The sequence below is a fragment of the Ictidomys tridecemlineatus genome, chromosome 8 (genome assembly GCF_052094955.1).
Source record: "Ictidomys tridecemlineatus isolate mIctTri1 chromosome 8, mIctTri1.hap1, whole genome shotgun sequence".
Lineage (NCBI taxonomy): Eukaryota > Metazoa > Chordata > Mammalia > Rodentia > Sciuridae > Ictidomys > Ictidomys tridecemlineatus.
In genome coordinates, this window is record NC_135484.1 from 43,956,570 (window position 1) to 43,971,432 (window position 14,863).

Below are 14,863 nucleotides of genomic sequence, written 5' to 3' on the forward strand. Positions count from 1 at the left end.
ATGATGGAAAAAGCCTGGGCTTTGGAGTCACATGAATCAGATTTGAAGTCAAGCTCTTTACTTCCCATATATCCTAATTTCACTTCTCTCGGTCTTTTTTCACAATCTCTAAACTAGAGCCAATATTAACTATATATGACAGTGAAGATTACATAAAATATGCAACTGGTTTAGTGCAATGTCACAAGTTCCTGAGCATATATATTTGAAGGTCTATTTTCTTCAATAACTACTACCACTGTATTCTACCGATAACCCCATTTTCCACTGAGTACATCTCTATCTAATTCCACAATATTTTGGACTTTTCAGTTATTAAACGATTCTGTTCTCCATCAGTGCTGGTTAGAGAGGAGGCTTTGTGTGTATGTATAAGTGTGGAGATGACAAGATTTGCTTTTTTGGCCTCTCCTGTATCTTCAAAGGAAGGCAGGCAGGGAAGAAATTGTCTCCTTATGTACTGTCAAGATTGCTGTGTCCTTTTCACTGTAAGGGAGCTCACTTCTTTTCATAGGCTGGATTTGAGTAGTTGGTGACCTCAATTTCTATGATAAGTGTATCAGTTAAGCAGTTCCAGTAAATATTGACAGTACTTTAAAGTTCATGTGCTGGTTGAATTCTAACTTTTCCTACCCCAACTTCCTATCTGCTGACGGGCTGCTTTGATATGTTCCATATCTTACCTACTTTTTCATTGGTCATTGTAATCTAACTCTGGAGGCAAAGGTACAGATGAGATGCATTTTCTATACCTAATAGGAATCAGAGTCTTGAGATGAGGTGTCCTTGTCTTCTTGGCTTGGCCATTACCAGCCAGCTACTTTCCCTAATTTTCCTCCCTTCATTTTGATAGAACTGGGAGGGACACCAAACCCAGTAGCTAACCAGACATCCACACAAGGAGTTTGGCATACAACCTAGAGTGAAGACTTCTATTAACTTTTTTCCACTTTGGGAAAGATTTCTGAACAGTTTACTATTTCACCATAATCCCCAGACTAATTAGTAATCCCGAAGGGTCAGGAAAATATTCTAAATAGTACTTTACTCTATTTTGATACGTGTTTAGAAAACATGATCTACAACTGATCTGGTCTATAAAATTGTTATTTTTTCTTACTGGTATTTAACAGAGTTCCATTACTTGATTTTATGGTAATCTGTATCCCAATACAGGTGCACAGATGTACTGTTCTATGTATTTCACAAATATTAACTCATTTAATCCTATAACAGTCCTAGGAGGTAGTCAGAGTTATAATCCCAAATTACAGATGAGGGAATTGAGCCCCAGATAGGTTAAATAACCTACTTGTCTCCTAATAACTATTGTATATCTAAATTGTATTTGCCAGGAATTCAATTAATATTTTCAAATCCATCTTCAAAAAAGTGTTCTATTTTTTCATTATTATGATTATTTGGGATTATAACAACTCCAAATAAATTGGGGTTGCATGTCATTTTTTTCTGATCTGGAAAAGGTTGTAAATATTGTACTTATATACCTGAATTATCTAGTTGCTGGAATTTTTCATAATCCTTTCATAAAATTTTTCTATCTAGTGGCAACCATTCTTTAGGAACTATTTCAATTGTTATTGCTTGGTTTAATTTTTCTACATATTGTTTACAGTTTTTTGATCTTTTATCTTTTAATTTGTTATATATGACACAGAATGCATTACAATTCATATCACACATATAGAGCACAAAGTTTTATTTTTCTGGTTGTATTTTTGATCTTTTATATTGTTAAAAATATAAAAATTTCTTGAGATTTTCCATATTATGCATGGGATTTTCTTCTGTTTTTAAAATGTTGCCACTATGCATTGTCATGCCTCTCTGGTTGTTGTTTGCCCAATCTAATAAATTTGAATCAGAAAAATAAACATAAGATAATTCAATTGAATCAGACCAGAGATTAAAATGTAAATTTAAGAGTTATGAATGATTTTTCACTTTAAAATAATGTCTTTGTGCAACATTTTAAATAGTGTTTAATATAGTTTGATATTAGATATGGTGTTTTTAGTATTATTTTCTTCTTGAAATCTAGTTTCTGTCTTTAAAAAGTCTCCTCCCAAAACATTAAGTACTTAAATTTCAACTGAGCAACCATACTTATAAATATGTAGATATACACAAATATTCAGTTTTATATAAATCACATATATGTAGGTATACACATAAACATATATTATTTTCATCACTTGTATTACTTCTGCTTAGTAGAACTGTTACCAAGATTGAGTTCCAACAATAATAATCTTTGCTTGTAAGATTCTCCTTGTAGTCTTAAAATAATATCACAACAAAACAAATATATGCCAGTTTCCAATATCAGCACTAGTAATAGGTAGTCCTTAGGTTATCTATCTTGTACTATAATAAATTTTAATCATTGAAATTCTGAGAAGCATGAATCTTTCCAAATATACATGATGCATAGACGTGGGGAAAGCACATTTCAGTACTCAGAATTCATATGATTGAAATGAATTTCTAATTACAGATCACTTCATCTATATAATATTCTTACTTACTATTTCAATGACCTTAATTGCATTAGCTCTTTATCCCCCAGTTTAACAGAAATACAAAAATTTTATCTTGGTTGCTAAGTGCCACAAAAGTAACATGTTTTTACTTTTTGCTCTTATTCTGTAATAGGTATTGACATACTTTATGTAGCCTCAGCTTCACATGTACTTCTTTGTGGGTAGTAACATGTCCTTCACATTGATAAAACATGTAGAAAACTTGAATGATTTTTCTCTGTTTAGAACTGCGTGGAAATTGGCAGTTTTTGAATTAACAAATGAATGTATTTTAAACTCACAAAGGATTAAGATATCTGTAATATTTCATACATTTCTTCGAACTGTATCAAAAAGTTTGGTATTTAATAAACACTGTGCCCAATGACTATATTAACTATACACCATGAAAAAAATGTATACTTGTATAGTGTTATAGTTACTGTTTTTAGTATTTTAACCTATCTCATTCAAGTGTCATATTAAATGAGCTAATACATATTTTAATAAGAAAAATGAAACAACTACATTCTTTTTTTTTTTCTTTCTAGTTTCTGTCATTTTCTATCATCAAAAACATTTGGCCCTTGGCCAACATCTCATGATTTGGAAGTTTACTGGAGGGAGACTAAATGTACCCTGGCAATCAGATAAACTGCAACACAGATGTGGTAAGAGGATACACATGTAAAGGTAATTTGACTTTCATTAAGTTTTAAGCGGTACTTCCCAATTGCAGCATCTTTAAGAAAAAATTACAAATATGAGGACTTTGCTAGCAAACTTTCAACAGGAAAAGCAGTTCTGGACTCAAAGCCTCTGGAGGTAGGGACTTAGATCCAGGTTTACCACTGATTGATCCCCCTCAAGGCAAAAAGGGCCTCTTACTGTGATGCTCGACCAGTATAACTCAAATGAACTATTCTGTACCTAAATACTGGTAGGATCATCATATTTTCAATGAGAAGATTTTAAAATAATAGAATACTGCATTTTTTGGTCCTTCCTTAGGAACAGTTCAGGAAAAAGGTGAAAACTGATCAGGAGCAGGCAGATGCTTGGGTGTAGGTGGCAAGAGGAAGGTTCTATCATTGATACTTAGGTGCCCTTTTGACTCAATTGCTTATCTGAAATACTGGGCGACTAGTTTATCATTACGCTTCCCCTTGAAATGCATTCCGTGATTCTAATTACCCTCAGGTCCTTTTCAACTTCCCTACCTTTTTCCTGTGTGGTAGATATTTTGATATCTGTCTTATATCTCTTTTTCCCTTATTAAATTAAATCACCAACCGAGGTGATGCAAGGGCGGGACCACGTCTCTCAGAAGGTTAGGAGAAGGGCGTGAGACATTACCCAAGGGAGGGGCCGTGGATTACAAGATAGAGCCCGGGACCAATTTAAGGCCCTCCAGTCGTCTGGCAGTGAACCGAGACTGAGAAGATGGGTTAAGGATGAGTTGCGGGACCCGCTATTTGCGGCAGAAAACGCAAAGCCGAGGAAGGGCGCCCGCCTGTTTGCAGAACCCGCCCCACGCCACGCACGCCTTAAGTCAGTCCCCTTGGCCCCGCCCCTACCAGGCCCCGCCCCCTCCCCAGCTCCGGCCTGGGCCTGGCTCAGGCTCAGCGGGCGGAGGGGGCGGAGAGAATCCGCAGCTGCAACTTCGTTGAGAGCCTTTGAGCCCAGGCGCAGCCGGGGATCGAGCTGCCGTCACCGCGGAGCCGCGGCTTCCCCGGCCCCGGCCTCAGCCCAACCGGCTTGGCCATGGCAGCTGCCGCCACTGCGGCGAATCTGGCCCCTGTGCTCCCTGCCCGTCGCTGAGCAGCCGTTAAGCCGCCAGCCCACCCTACTGCCGGAGCCGCCGCGGCCCAGGTTCGGCACAAGTTTCCGCCCCTGAAGAAGCAGGAGGCGAAAGCTGGAGAGGACGGACGCAGGGTGTAGGAAGCCCCTGGCCCACACGCCCGCGATGTGGGGCCGTTTCCTGGCCCCCGAAGCCAGCGGCCAGGACAGCCCTGGCGGGGCCCGTAGCTTCCCGGCGGGTAAGGAAGGGCACATCCCCTGGCTGGGTGGGGTGGGGGTCGCAGCAGCCTACGGTGCCTTGGGACCCGCCGCCGCTCCCTTCCCTGCTGTGGCCTTCCCCCGGCCGCCTGCCCGACGCCGGCGCGTGCCCGCGCCCGCCCTCCGCGTTTCCTCCGGCTGTCTGCTCCTGGCCCTGCGGGCTGACATCTGGCGGGCCATAGCCCCGCATCTCGGCAGACCATCCCCGCCGCTGCCGCAAGTCCGCACCGCGCCTTCTCGGGCCGCAGCCCCCACCCTCAACTTCCAGCTCGGCTCGGGTTGGGCTCTTTTGTCCCGCTTTCCTCCTCCCGTTCCCTTGTGGGCTGTGTGACCAGCGTGATAACGGGGCTTGCTCCCCGCTCAGAGGGACCGGGACTGGAAGGTCGCTGCGACCGTGTTGCGGCGGCCGGGGGGCGGGCGGCTCTGCTGTACCCACGCATCTAGCCGCTACTTGAGGGGGCGCCTTTGGGGCGGGAGGAGGCTGTTGGTGCTGTGGGCGTGGTGAGCGACCCCCGAGGGGATTTCGACCCCTGCAAAGAACATAGTCGCCGCCCGCAGCCCCCTCTGGTGAAAGGGGAGGGCGCTTCCTGCAAGATCCAGTGGATGTTTGAGCTGTAGGGCTGTTAATGGGTTTGACTCTTAAGGCCCCTTGGTTTGGTGCGTTCCGTGGGTGTAGGGGGCTGTTTGGATCCGACAGCCTTTTCATGGTTGCATCACCCAGAAATTATATCGGAGCCCCTAAGTTAGAATAAACCCTCCCCTAATTTGGCATAAAAAATAAAGCTTGGTTTGCCTGTGACCTTATCTAACGATGACAGTCCCTTCAGGCACTTTAATCTTAACGGAGTTATGAACCCCTTTGAAAAGCTGAAAGTTTAACAGACTTTTTGTCTAGAAAAAAAGAAAAGACCATATATACATACACAAAATTTCTCCTACTGATTCAGGTGGTTCTGGGACTCTTGTTAAGTAACCTTGTTCCACATAGCGTTTGAGCTTGACTTGGGTAACTTAGAGGCATTTTTATTGTATACATTTTCAGAGATATTATTTACAAAACCATAAAGCAAAGCAGCATTTAGAGAGGTCTTTGTATGATAATATTTAATGCTATTAAAAAATCAGGTACATTGCTATTGAAGTTTAATGCGGTTCTGTGATGGTTTAGGTATTTGGGATGTAATTTTTAAAAATTTAGGTATATAACATGCATTTTTAAAAAGCCAGAGTTATATTTGAAATCATTTTCTTAAATTTAGACCTACTTTTTAAAAAATACTTTTCCAGTAAATTTAATTTTAATATTTTTTAAAAATATTTTTCATTAAACTTAAATTTAATATTTTTCATTAGCGTGGCTTCAGTAAAAACAAACAGCATCAATATATGTAGGAGATTTTCTCTAAAATGTATGCAATTTGTCTTGAGAAGACAGTAGTTGAGATGTTTCTGATGCTTATCCAAGTATTCACAAATCCTGACATTAAGTGATTTGAGTGATGAAGAAGAGATTTCACTATCTCTAGGGTCTGGAGAGTAGTTTCCATTTATCCATATGTGTCAGATGTCATCTCTAATGTCTTTGTAACCTAACCTCTTAAAATGTATTTGTGAATAATGATAGGTTGTTTGAAGGTATATCACACAAGCGTTGTATCAATTTCCCATTGTTTTCTATTAAGAAAACATCTTACTGTTTAGAAGTTAAGTAATGAAGGACTGATGTTATATTGCAGTCTCTAGACATTCACTATGGCATAGAATATAGTGAAAGAGGATTATTATCCAAATTTCAGAAATTTGGGCAGTACATATTTACAAAAGCATTTATCTCAGCTTTGACAGTGATAAACTGTTGGTAAATCATAACATTGCCTTTCTAATGAAAAATGTTTTCAGCTATATGCTGGGAATGGATTATTTTTACAGAATTAATGAAATTATTTGTTTATTCTTATCCTGAGCAAACATATACACTTGAAATTGATTAAAATCAGTTTTTAAAATTTATACCTTACATGAACAACTTTTGGTTTTTATCAATTGAGCAGATAGTAAAAGTCAAAATTATGACTTCTGAGTTGATTGATGTGGATATCTTTTTTTTTTCTGAGAATCGGAAGAAAATTTATATTTTTGAAATATTGGTCAATATATCTTTTGATTAACTTGAGCAGTTTTAGGGCTTATCTGAAAACAAAGGAAATGAGTCTTATGATTGAATTTATCAGAAATCTATTGGGTCCTGAGGGCCACTGTGAAAGACAGTGATAAGTAAATAATTTCTGGTATTAAAATGAGTCTTTCTCAAAATATAGCTTAATTCTAGGTATCCTGAAATTGGTTTGTTTACACAAATAATTAGACTAACAGGAAAACCAAAGGAATACAGAACCAGTTTTCTAAATGGAGGGAACTTTCTTTTTAAGGAAATGACTGCAAAAGAACAAATAGGAATACTAATTGTGGTTTGGAAAGTACTGAACTTTTGGCCTTTGTTTTAATTTTGTTTTGGTTTTACCCATGGTTTATCAGTTTTATGGAGTAACCATGTTATAAAACAAAATGAATATTATGTTTCCATAGTAAGATCACATAAAAACCATCCTTTTTGGGCTGGGGATGTGGCTCAAGCGGTAGTGCGCTCGCCTGGCATGCGTGCGGCCCGGGTTCGATCCTCAGCACCACATACCAACAAAGATGTTGTGTCCGCCGAGAACTAAAAAATAAATATTAAAAACTCTCTCTCTCTCTCCTCTCTCACTCTCTCTTTAAAAAAAAATCCTTTTTTTTTCTGTTGACAAATATGACTAGAAGGCTAATTTTAAGTAGCAGTGGTTATATCTTTTGTGCATTTCAATGACTATATTTGAATTTACTCTGTTGTTCAAAATTTATACTAATTTCAAATGTGGATGAAGGATAGATGTATTTCTCTTGGGTTTTAGAAATCTAGCATGATATGGTGCTATTTTGAGTACTTATTAACATCTAGTGATATTGAATATGTTCCTTTTTATAAGTCATTTTAAAGCTATTAACATATTCAATCCTTAAAACATTTTGAGATAGAATTTTATACTTTTAAAGTGTGTTATAAGTGTTAGTAGGAAAGGCTTACTTGAGCTTTAAAAAATGTCATTTGTCCATTGGTTGGAGCTTTAAATCTACTTTTTTGTAGTTGATGCATTGCCATAAGGTATTTAGTGATGTCATAATGATAGTGGTAATAACTCTTAAGATTACATCTAATAATAAGGTTTGCTGCTGTGGTTCTGAATTAGATGGACCTAAGAGTACTACGGTAACAATGAAACTAACTTTTTAGCCTAAACTCACCTGGAAATGTTCTTTCATAATAGGCATTGGGGTAATGTCTTTTATGAAATGAATTTGATTAATAACTGGAATTTGATCACTTTGGCTTGAATGAAGCTAGTAAATTGATCTGAGGCCGATCAATAAATGGTGAGTTGATAATTTCTGTTGTCATGTTGTGAATATTTATGTATTTATGAACAGAGTCATGGTTTTTGTTACTGAAAGAAATGTATGTATGATGTACTCTGAGAAGACAATGAAGGCTTGAAGTCTCACAGATATAGTATTTTACTGATTTAGCTTAATTAGTTACCACAAATTGTGAATTAAAAAAAGAATGTGATCATACAGATAAGTTTTAAACTCAAATATATAACTGTGTTAAAGGTGATCATATTTTATACTTTCATAATTTCAGAATATTAAAGCAATATTCTAAGAAGCAATTTATTGTAGAAAGTCTTTTATTGGTGCATTATAGTTGTACAAAATTATAAGATTTGTTGTTACATAGTCTTACATGCACATGATATAATTTGGGCTATATCACTCCTTAGCATAAGATTATTTATTTTAAGAATGAGAATGATTAACGTAAAAAGAACATCAAATTGCTTTTTATACCAGTTTGTTGCTTTGACTTTCTGTTATTCTTTAATTAAAAACATTTATTGTGACTAGCATAAAGCTTGTCATCTTTTTAATGTGATTTATTCTTTTAATGAATATTAATTGTATGCCAGGCTTTGAGGATACATTGATGAACTAGAAAGATAAGATCTGTTATAAGGAAATTTACATTCTAGTGGAGAGGAAATGGTAAGCAAATAGATAATGAGAATAGTCCAGCTAGTAGAAGAAAAGGGAACTGGTTGGTATGACATAGGATTTCTAGGCAGAGCTACTTTGGGTAAGCTGGTCAGGGAAGACCTCTCTAAAGAGGTGACACTGGGCTGAGACCTGAGTGATGAGAAAGTGCCAGACATAAAGGGAGGAATGAAAGGGCTCCAAGGTGGAAATGAATTTGGAGAGTGTAAGGACTATCAAAACTAGTGAGTTGAGAGCTTAAGGAGTAGGAATGTGAGGTTAGGAAGGCCTGATAACAATTTAAGGCATTATAAGAAGTGAGTTTTATCCTGTGAGAGGAAGCTGGTTATGAAAGGGTAGGGGAGATGGCCCAGTTGTTTCACTCAGCACATTGAGTGTCTACCAAGAGACAGGCAGTGTTTTGTGCACTGGGGATGTGAACAGAAACAGAAATTCTCTATCTTTGGTGTTTATAGATCATTCCTAGCTGTTCTGTGGGGAAGCATATTGGGGCGGGGGCAGTGAACAGCTACAGGGAAGCCAGTTACTGAGCATTGCAGTTATTAGGTGAGAGATAATGCTTGGATTAAAGTGGTTTGATTAGATTTGGAGAGGAGGTTTGATTTGGAGCATACATGAAAATTAAAGCTGATGGGATTTACTGATGGTTTGGAGGTGGCAAGTGAGGGAATGAGGAATCAAAAACAACATCTTATCCTTCAGTAATTATATAATGATTTCTGAGTTGGGGAAATTGGAAGGGTGTGTGTGTGTGTGTGTGTGTGTGTGTGTGTGTGTGTGTGTAAGTAAAATAAGTGCAAACAGGGGTTCTGTTTTATTGTTTTAGTCATGTGAAGTTTTAGATCCTTAAGATTCAGGTGAGATTTTGAAAATTGGTTATACAAGTTTGGGTTCAGTGGGGGAGATCCTTAGATTGTGAGGAAGATATAGGAATTTAAAGAGTTACTTGTGCATAAATGGTTTAAAGATCTTAGATAAAATGTTTAAAGTTCTTGGAGCTAGATGCATCGTATGGCAAGATTATAGAGAAGACAGCAGAGAATATAAGAAATTGGAGAACTAAGCTCTGAGACACTAACATATTCCTGTTTCAGTAGAAGAAGATGACCCATTTAGAGAGACTGGAATGAAGCAGCCAGGGAGATAGGAGTAAAACCAAGAGAATGTGTTCCAAAAGAGAGGTGCCTAAAGACCGGAATGATAAAGAAGTTCTCATGCTTCCAAGAGGCCATGTAAGATGAGTCAGGAGGAAATGAATCAGTGCCACTGGTCAGCTTCAGTGAGAGGTTAAAAAGTATTAAACTGGCAGAGATCAACTTCATTGCATAGAGATCAATACATAGGTGCTCAATAAATGTTTGGATTACTGTCCCCCCCCCCAACTTTTTAATTGCTTTCTCTTTACCACATCTCAAGCTGCAGTGACCAACTGCCTGGGTTTGCTTATGACTTTAAGTTTTAAAACCAGAAATGTCCTGGGTTTGCCCAGAGTTGAAAGGTTTCCTGGGATGCCCTGTTTAGAGAGAGCAGTGTCCAGTCCTTGACAAGAGTGCTCTTGCCCAGAGCATCTGAACTGGTATGAACAGTGTTCCCTCCCATCAGAATAAAGGATTATTTTAGCCAGGGGACCAAACTTTTGACTAGTTTTATTTCATGCTTAAATTAACTTCCCAATAGACTGAGAATCTCTCCACCTCTGTTTTTGCTTCTTTTCAGTGATAATTTAAAACTTTATTAGGTAGTGCTAAATTAATTCTAGCAGTTATAGGATTTTAAGTTAAAGAGGATAAACTCAGAAACCTTGTCCTATGCCCTTCTTTACATAGTACATGTCTAGTGAACACAATTTGATTGCTTTGTTGATGCTACTTTGAAAATATTTTTTATATTAAAGTTTAGAGCTTTAAAATTAACTGCAGTTTTTAGTTATTCTTTAGGAAGAGCCAGATTGAAAGCTTTGGACTATGTTTCTCGTAGTTTATATTTTTCCACTATTTAGTTACATTGCTTTGGTAGAGGCAGAGATTGTGTGCTTAGTGACCATAGAAATTGTGTACTTCTTGTCTTGTTAGGACATTTCTGAAACTTTTTCAACAGTTTCTTATGGATTCTCTCTCTTTCTTTCTTTTTTTTTTAAAGAGAGAGTGAGAGAGGAGAGAGAGAGACAGAGAATTTTTTTTTTTTGGCAGACACAGCATCTTTGTATGTGGTGCTGAGGATCGAACCTGGGCCGCAGGCATGCCAGGCGAGTGCACTACCGCTTGAGCCACATCCCCAGCACCTCTTTCTTTCTTTTTTTGTCAGATAATCTAGAGTTTCACCTCTGGTTAGAACCTAACATTTCATGTCTGAGCTGATCTTTAGGTTTCTATGCAATTGGAGGAGCACAGCCTTTAGGAGCCCCTCCCCACTTCATGCTACCTGTTGTTTGACTGTTTTTCTTTTCTTCTTTTTTTTAAAAAGTTTTTTTTTATAGTTTTAGATAGATAAAATACCTTTTTTTTTTATCTTTATGTGGTGCTGAGGATCAAACTCAGGCCCTCACATGTGCTAGGCAAGTGGTCTACCACTGAGCTACAACTCCAGCCCATTGACTGTTTTTCTTGATACATTATGATTATCCTTCATAAAAGTGGCAGGTGTTCAGCAGAATTTTTAGAGTGTTACGACAATGAGAATGTTAATGTACACTTTGGCAGTAATGCACTGAAAAGCTCAACTAAAAATTAAGTTATTTAATTTTGAGAACTGAAAAATTCCAGATATTTATAATTTCCTTGAATTTATTATGAAATAGTTTAAGACTAATTATTTTTAAATTTTGCATTAAAATGTATTGTATGTGGTATGAATGTTACTAAGTATCAGGAAATAAATGGGTTATTCAGGGAAAATTATCCTATTCTGCTCTGGAGGTTAATGGCTACATAAATAAAAGCATTCATAGCATTCATTAGCTATCATTTGGGAAAATTCATTCTGATCTGTGTATTTATTTTCTTCTTGGTGATGATGATCCTTCTTAGTTTTGGCATATTTTGCTATCATGAAGAATTTTTTCTCTCTTTGGTGATAAGAAATAGCTACATTCTAAGACAAACCTTTCTGGAATACTACTTGGTATTACTCCCTTATATTTCTGGTGGTTTTATTAAAAACATAGTGTTTTCTGTTTACTGTATCTCATTTTAATAGTTTCTAAATAGAAACAAAAATTATGAAAAATTACATTTGTAGTTCTAATTATGCATAGCTACCAAAAAACTTTTATGAATATGGTATTTTATATAACTAGTAGATAGGGTCTTTGGCCTATCAGCACACTGAAATGAGCAAATATATAACTTTTTCCTGAAAGGAGATGGTCTTATCTATGTTGGTTGTATTCTAACTTTCTTGAGTTCTTTGTTATATTTAAGAAGTACCTGGTGAATATGTATTGGTTTGAATTTTTAATGTTTTCTCTAAAGGTAGACTATTCATCTGATCATTCTTCTTAATTGAAGTAATTTTTTTTTTTAGAGAAAGAGAATTTTTTAATATTTATTTTTTAGGTTTTGGTGGACACAACATCTTTATTTTATTTGCATGTGGTGCTAAGGATTGAACCCATTGCCCTGCACGTGCCAGGTGAGCGTGCTACCACTTGAGCCCATCCCCAGCCCAATTGAAGTAATTTTTAACTATAATCTAAACCAACCTACTTTAAGTCCCATGTTATAATAGAATTGAAACTAAGGAAATTCAGAATCATATTTGAATAATCTATTTTTATACTTTTTGTATTGCTTTATTTAATTTTTATTTTTAAATTGGTAAGTAATATTGTATAATTTATGAGGCACAATATGGTTTTTTAATTTATTATACAGAGTAGAATGATTAAATCAAGCTAGTTAACATATGTCTCACATCAGCTTATAGTTTGTGATGAGAATTTTTAAATCTTTTTTTTTTTTTTTTTTTTTTTTTAAGCAGTGTTTGAAATATGCTATACAGTTGTTAACTGTGGTCACCATGAAGTGCAATCGATTTTGGTGAAGTATACTTGTCCAGTGTAACTAAAACTTTGTACCTTTGATCAATGTCTCCTTTTTCTTTATCCCTTTCTCTACCCTTTTATATTTAGAAAGCCACAACCTCTGGTTACTGATTACTTAAATTTTATTTGAATTCTTAAATATAAGAAAACTAATTTGCTTAGATTGAGCTAGATTTTAACATTTATTTTTTTTAAAAATTATTTTATATACTTGTAGATGGACACCATGCCTTTATTTTATTTATTTATTTTTTTATGTGGTGCTGAGGATTGAACCCAGTGCTTCACATATGCTGGGCAAGTGCTCTGCCACTGAGCTATAGCGCCAGCCCCCTAACATAGTTATTTTTGTGTTTATGTGACAAGTAAATCTGATGCTACTAATCATATTTTAACTGAGTGGAGCCATACTGAAAGATTATTTAACATTAATTTCCAGTGTTGGAACCTGGTGCTATTTCATGATTGTTTTTTTCTTTCCTTTGACCTAGAATTTTACCTCTGGTTAGAACCTAACATTTCATGTGTGAGCTGATCTTTGGATCTCTATGGGATTGGGGAATCACGAGCTTTCCAAGCCCCTCCCCTTTATGCTTCCTGTTGTTTGACTGTTTTTCTTGATACATTATGACTGTCCTTTATAAAAGGGGCATTTTTGACACTGTAGAAAACCAATGACTCCTCATTTTTTAAATAAGTTGAGAAATTTCAACTAAATGTTCCTATTTTGTATATGCAATATCTTTATAGTTTTATTGACTTTTAGATGTGCCTTGAAAAACGTATTTTAACATAATGCATATCTGGGTGTATCATATAATTCATGGTGTCATTTAATTGATACTTTTTTTTAGTGGCCCATATATATATATATAATACATCTAAAAATTATTTTTTTTGCCTTTGAAAGTGTGTGAATTGTGTTGACTCCTGGTATACCCTTTCCTTATTGAGAGCTTCATTTGAAAAGCATTATCTTTACCTTTAAGGGAATTGATTTATTTTTTTCAAATGGAAATGCTAGGTGAAATATTACTATCAGATCTGATTTGAGTCATTTTTTTCCTCTTGCAGAGGGAATGATGAAGAGTGCATAGGAAGCATAGCTTGGCTATTTTCTTGTTTATTTGTACTTATATTCAGTGTTAGTATTGATTATTGGTATTTTTAATATTCAGTTTTTTTCAGCTTCAGCTTTCTCTGTAGTAATATTTTTAAGCCTCTAATTCATTCTGTGAAGGTTAATTTGGATACAACTACATCATATAATATGTAAAACTGTTTAACCAGGCACAAACTGCAATGCATTGCAATACTTAGATTAGTGAAGGAAGATTGCGCTGTCAAGCCCCTTGTGAGAAAAACCTTGCCTTCCTACCTTGGTTTACCTTATATGTATGAACATCATAATATGATAATACAAGTGAGGGCACTAATGTTAATCTGTATGTTAAATATTAGTAAAATTTAATACATTGTATTTTACTAAAAATAATTCTATAGACAGAGGTTCTTCTGGCAGCCTGATGGTAGATTTCCTTAGTATATATGTAACCACATTAGAGATCATTGTGGTAGAAAATTTGTATGCTTTTTTTTCCTCGGAATACAGCTGTTAAAGTGGTGACTATCATGGCTGGAGTTGTAGCTCAGTGATGGAACGCTCACCTAGCATCTGTGAAACACTGAGTTTGATTCTCAGCACCACATAAAAATAAATAAATAAAGTCATTGTGTCCATCTACAACTAAAGAAAAATATTCTTTTAAAAAGTGATGAATATCAAAGACATGGACATTGGATTTGTTTTTTGAAGGAGATAATATAGTTTCTAATGAGAAAAACTTTTAGTCAGAGAATCTGCTGATAATCCTTGATTGACTAGAAGGGAAGTCAGGTTTAAGACCTGTCTGGGTGACACTCTTTCTCAAAATAACAAGGGCATATATATGAAGGGAAAAAAGCAAGGTTAAATCTTTGAAGGGAGAAGTATTTACTATACTTCATGAGGAACAGAGGAATTAAGTTATGTGGTATTTGTCAGATCATTTTTTTCTTCTCTAATTGTTAA

At 36.2% G+C, this 14,863-nt stretch overlaps 1 protein-coding gene across 1 annotated transcript in view; it reads left to right on the top strand.

The window, feature by feature from the left end:
• Positions 1-4,130: 4,130 nt before the first annotated feature.
• Positions 4,131-14,863, top strand: part of Cep85l (centrosomal protein 85L) — a 160,806-nt gene continuing 150,073 nt past the window's right edge. The window contains exon 1 of the mRNA XM_078019330.1: positions 4,131-4,582. Coding sequence (XP_077875456.1) covers positions 4,510-4,582 — 73 coding nt within the window. The 5' untranslated portion in view covers positions 4,131-4,509. The remainder of the gene's footprint in view (positions 4,583-14,863) is intronic.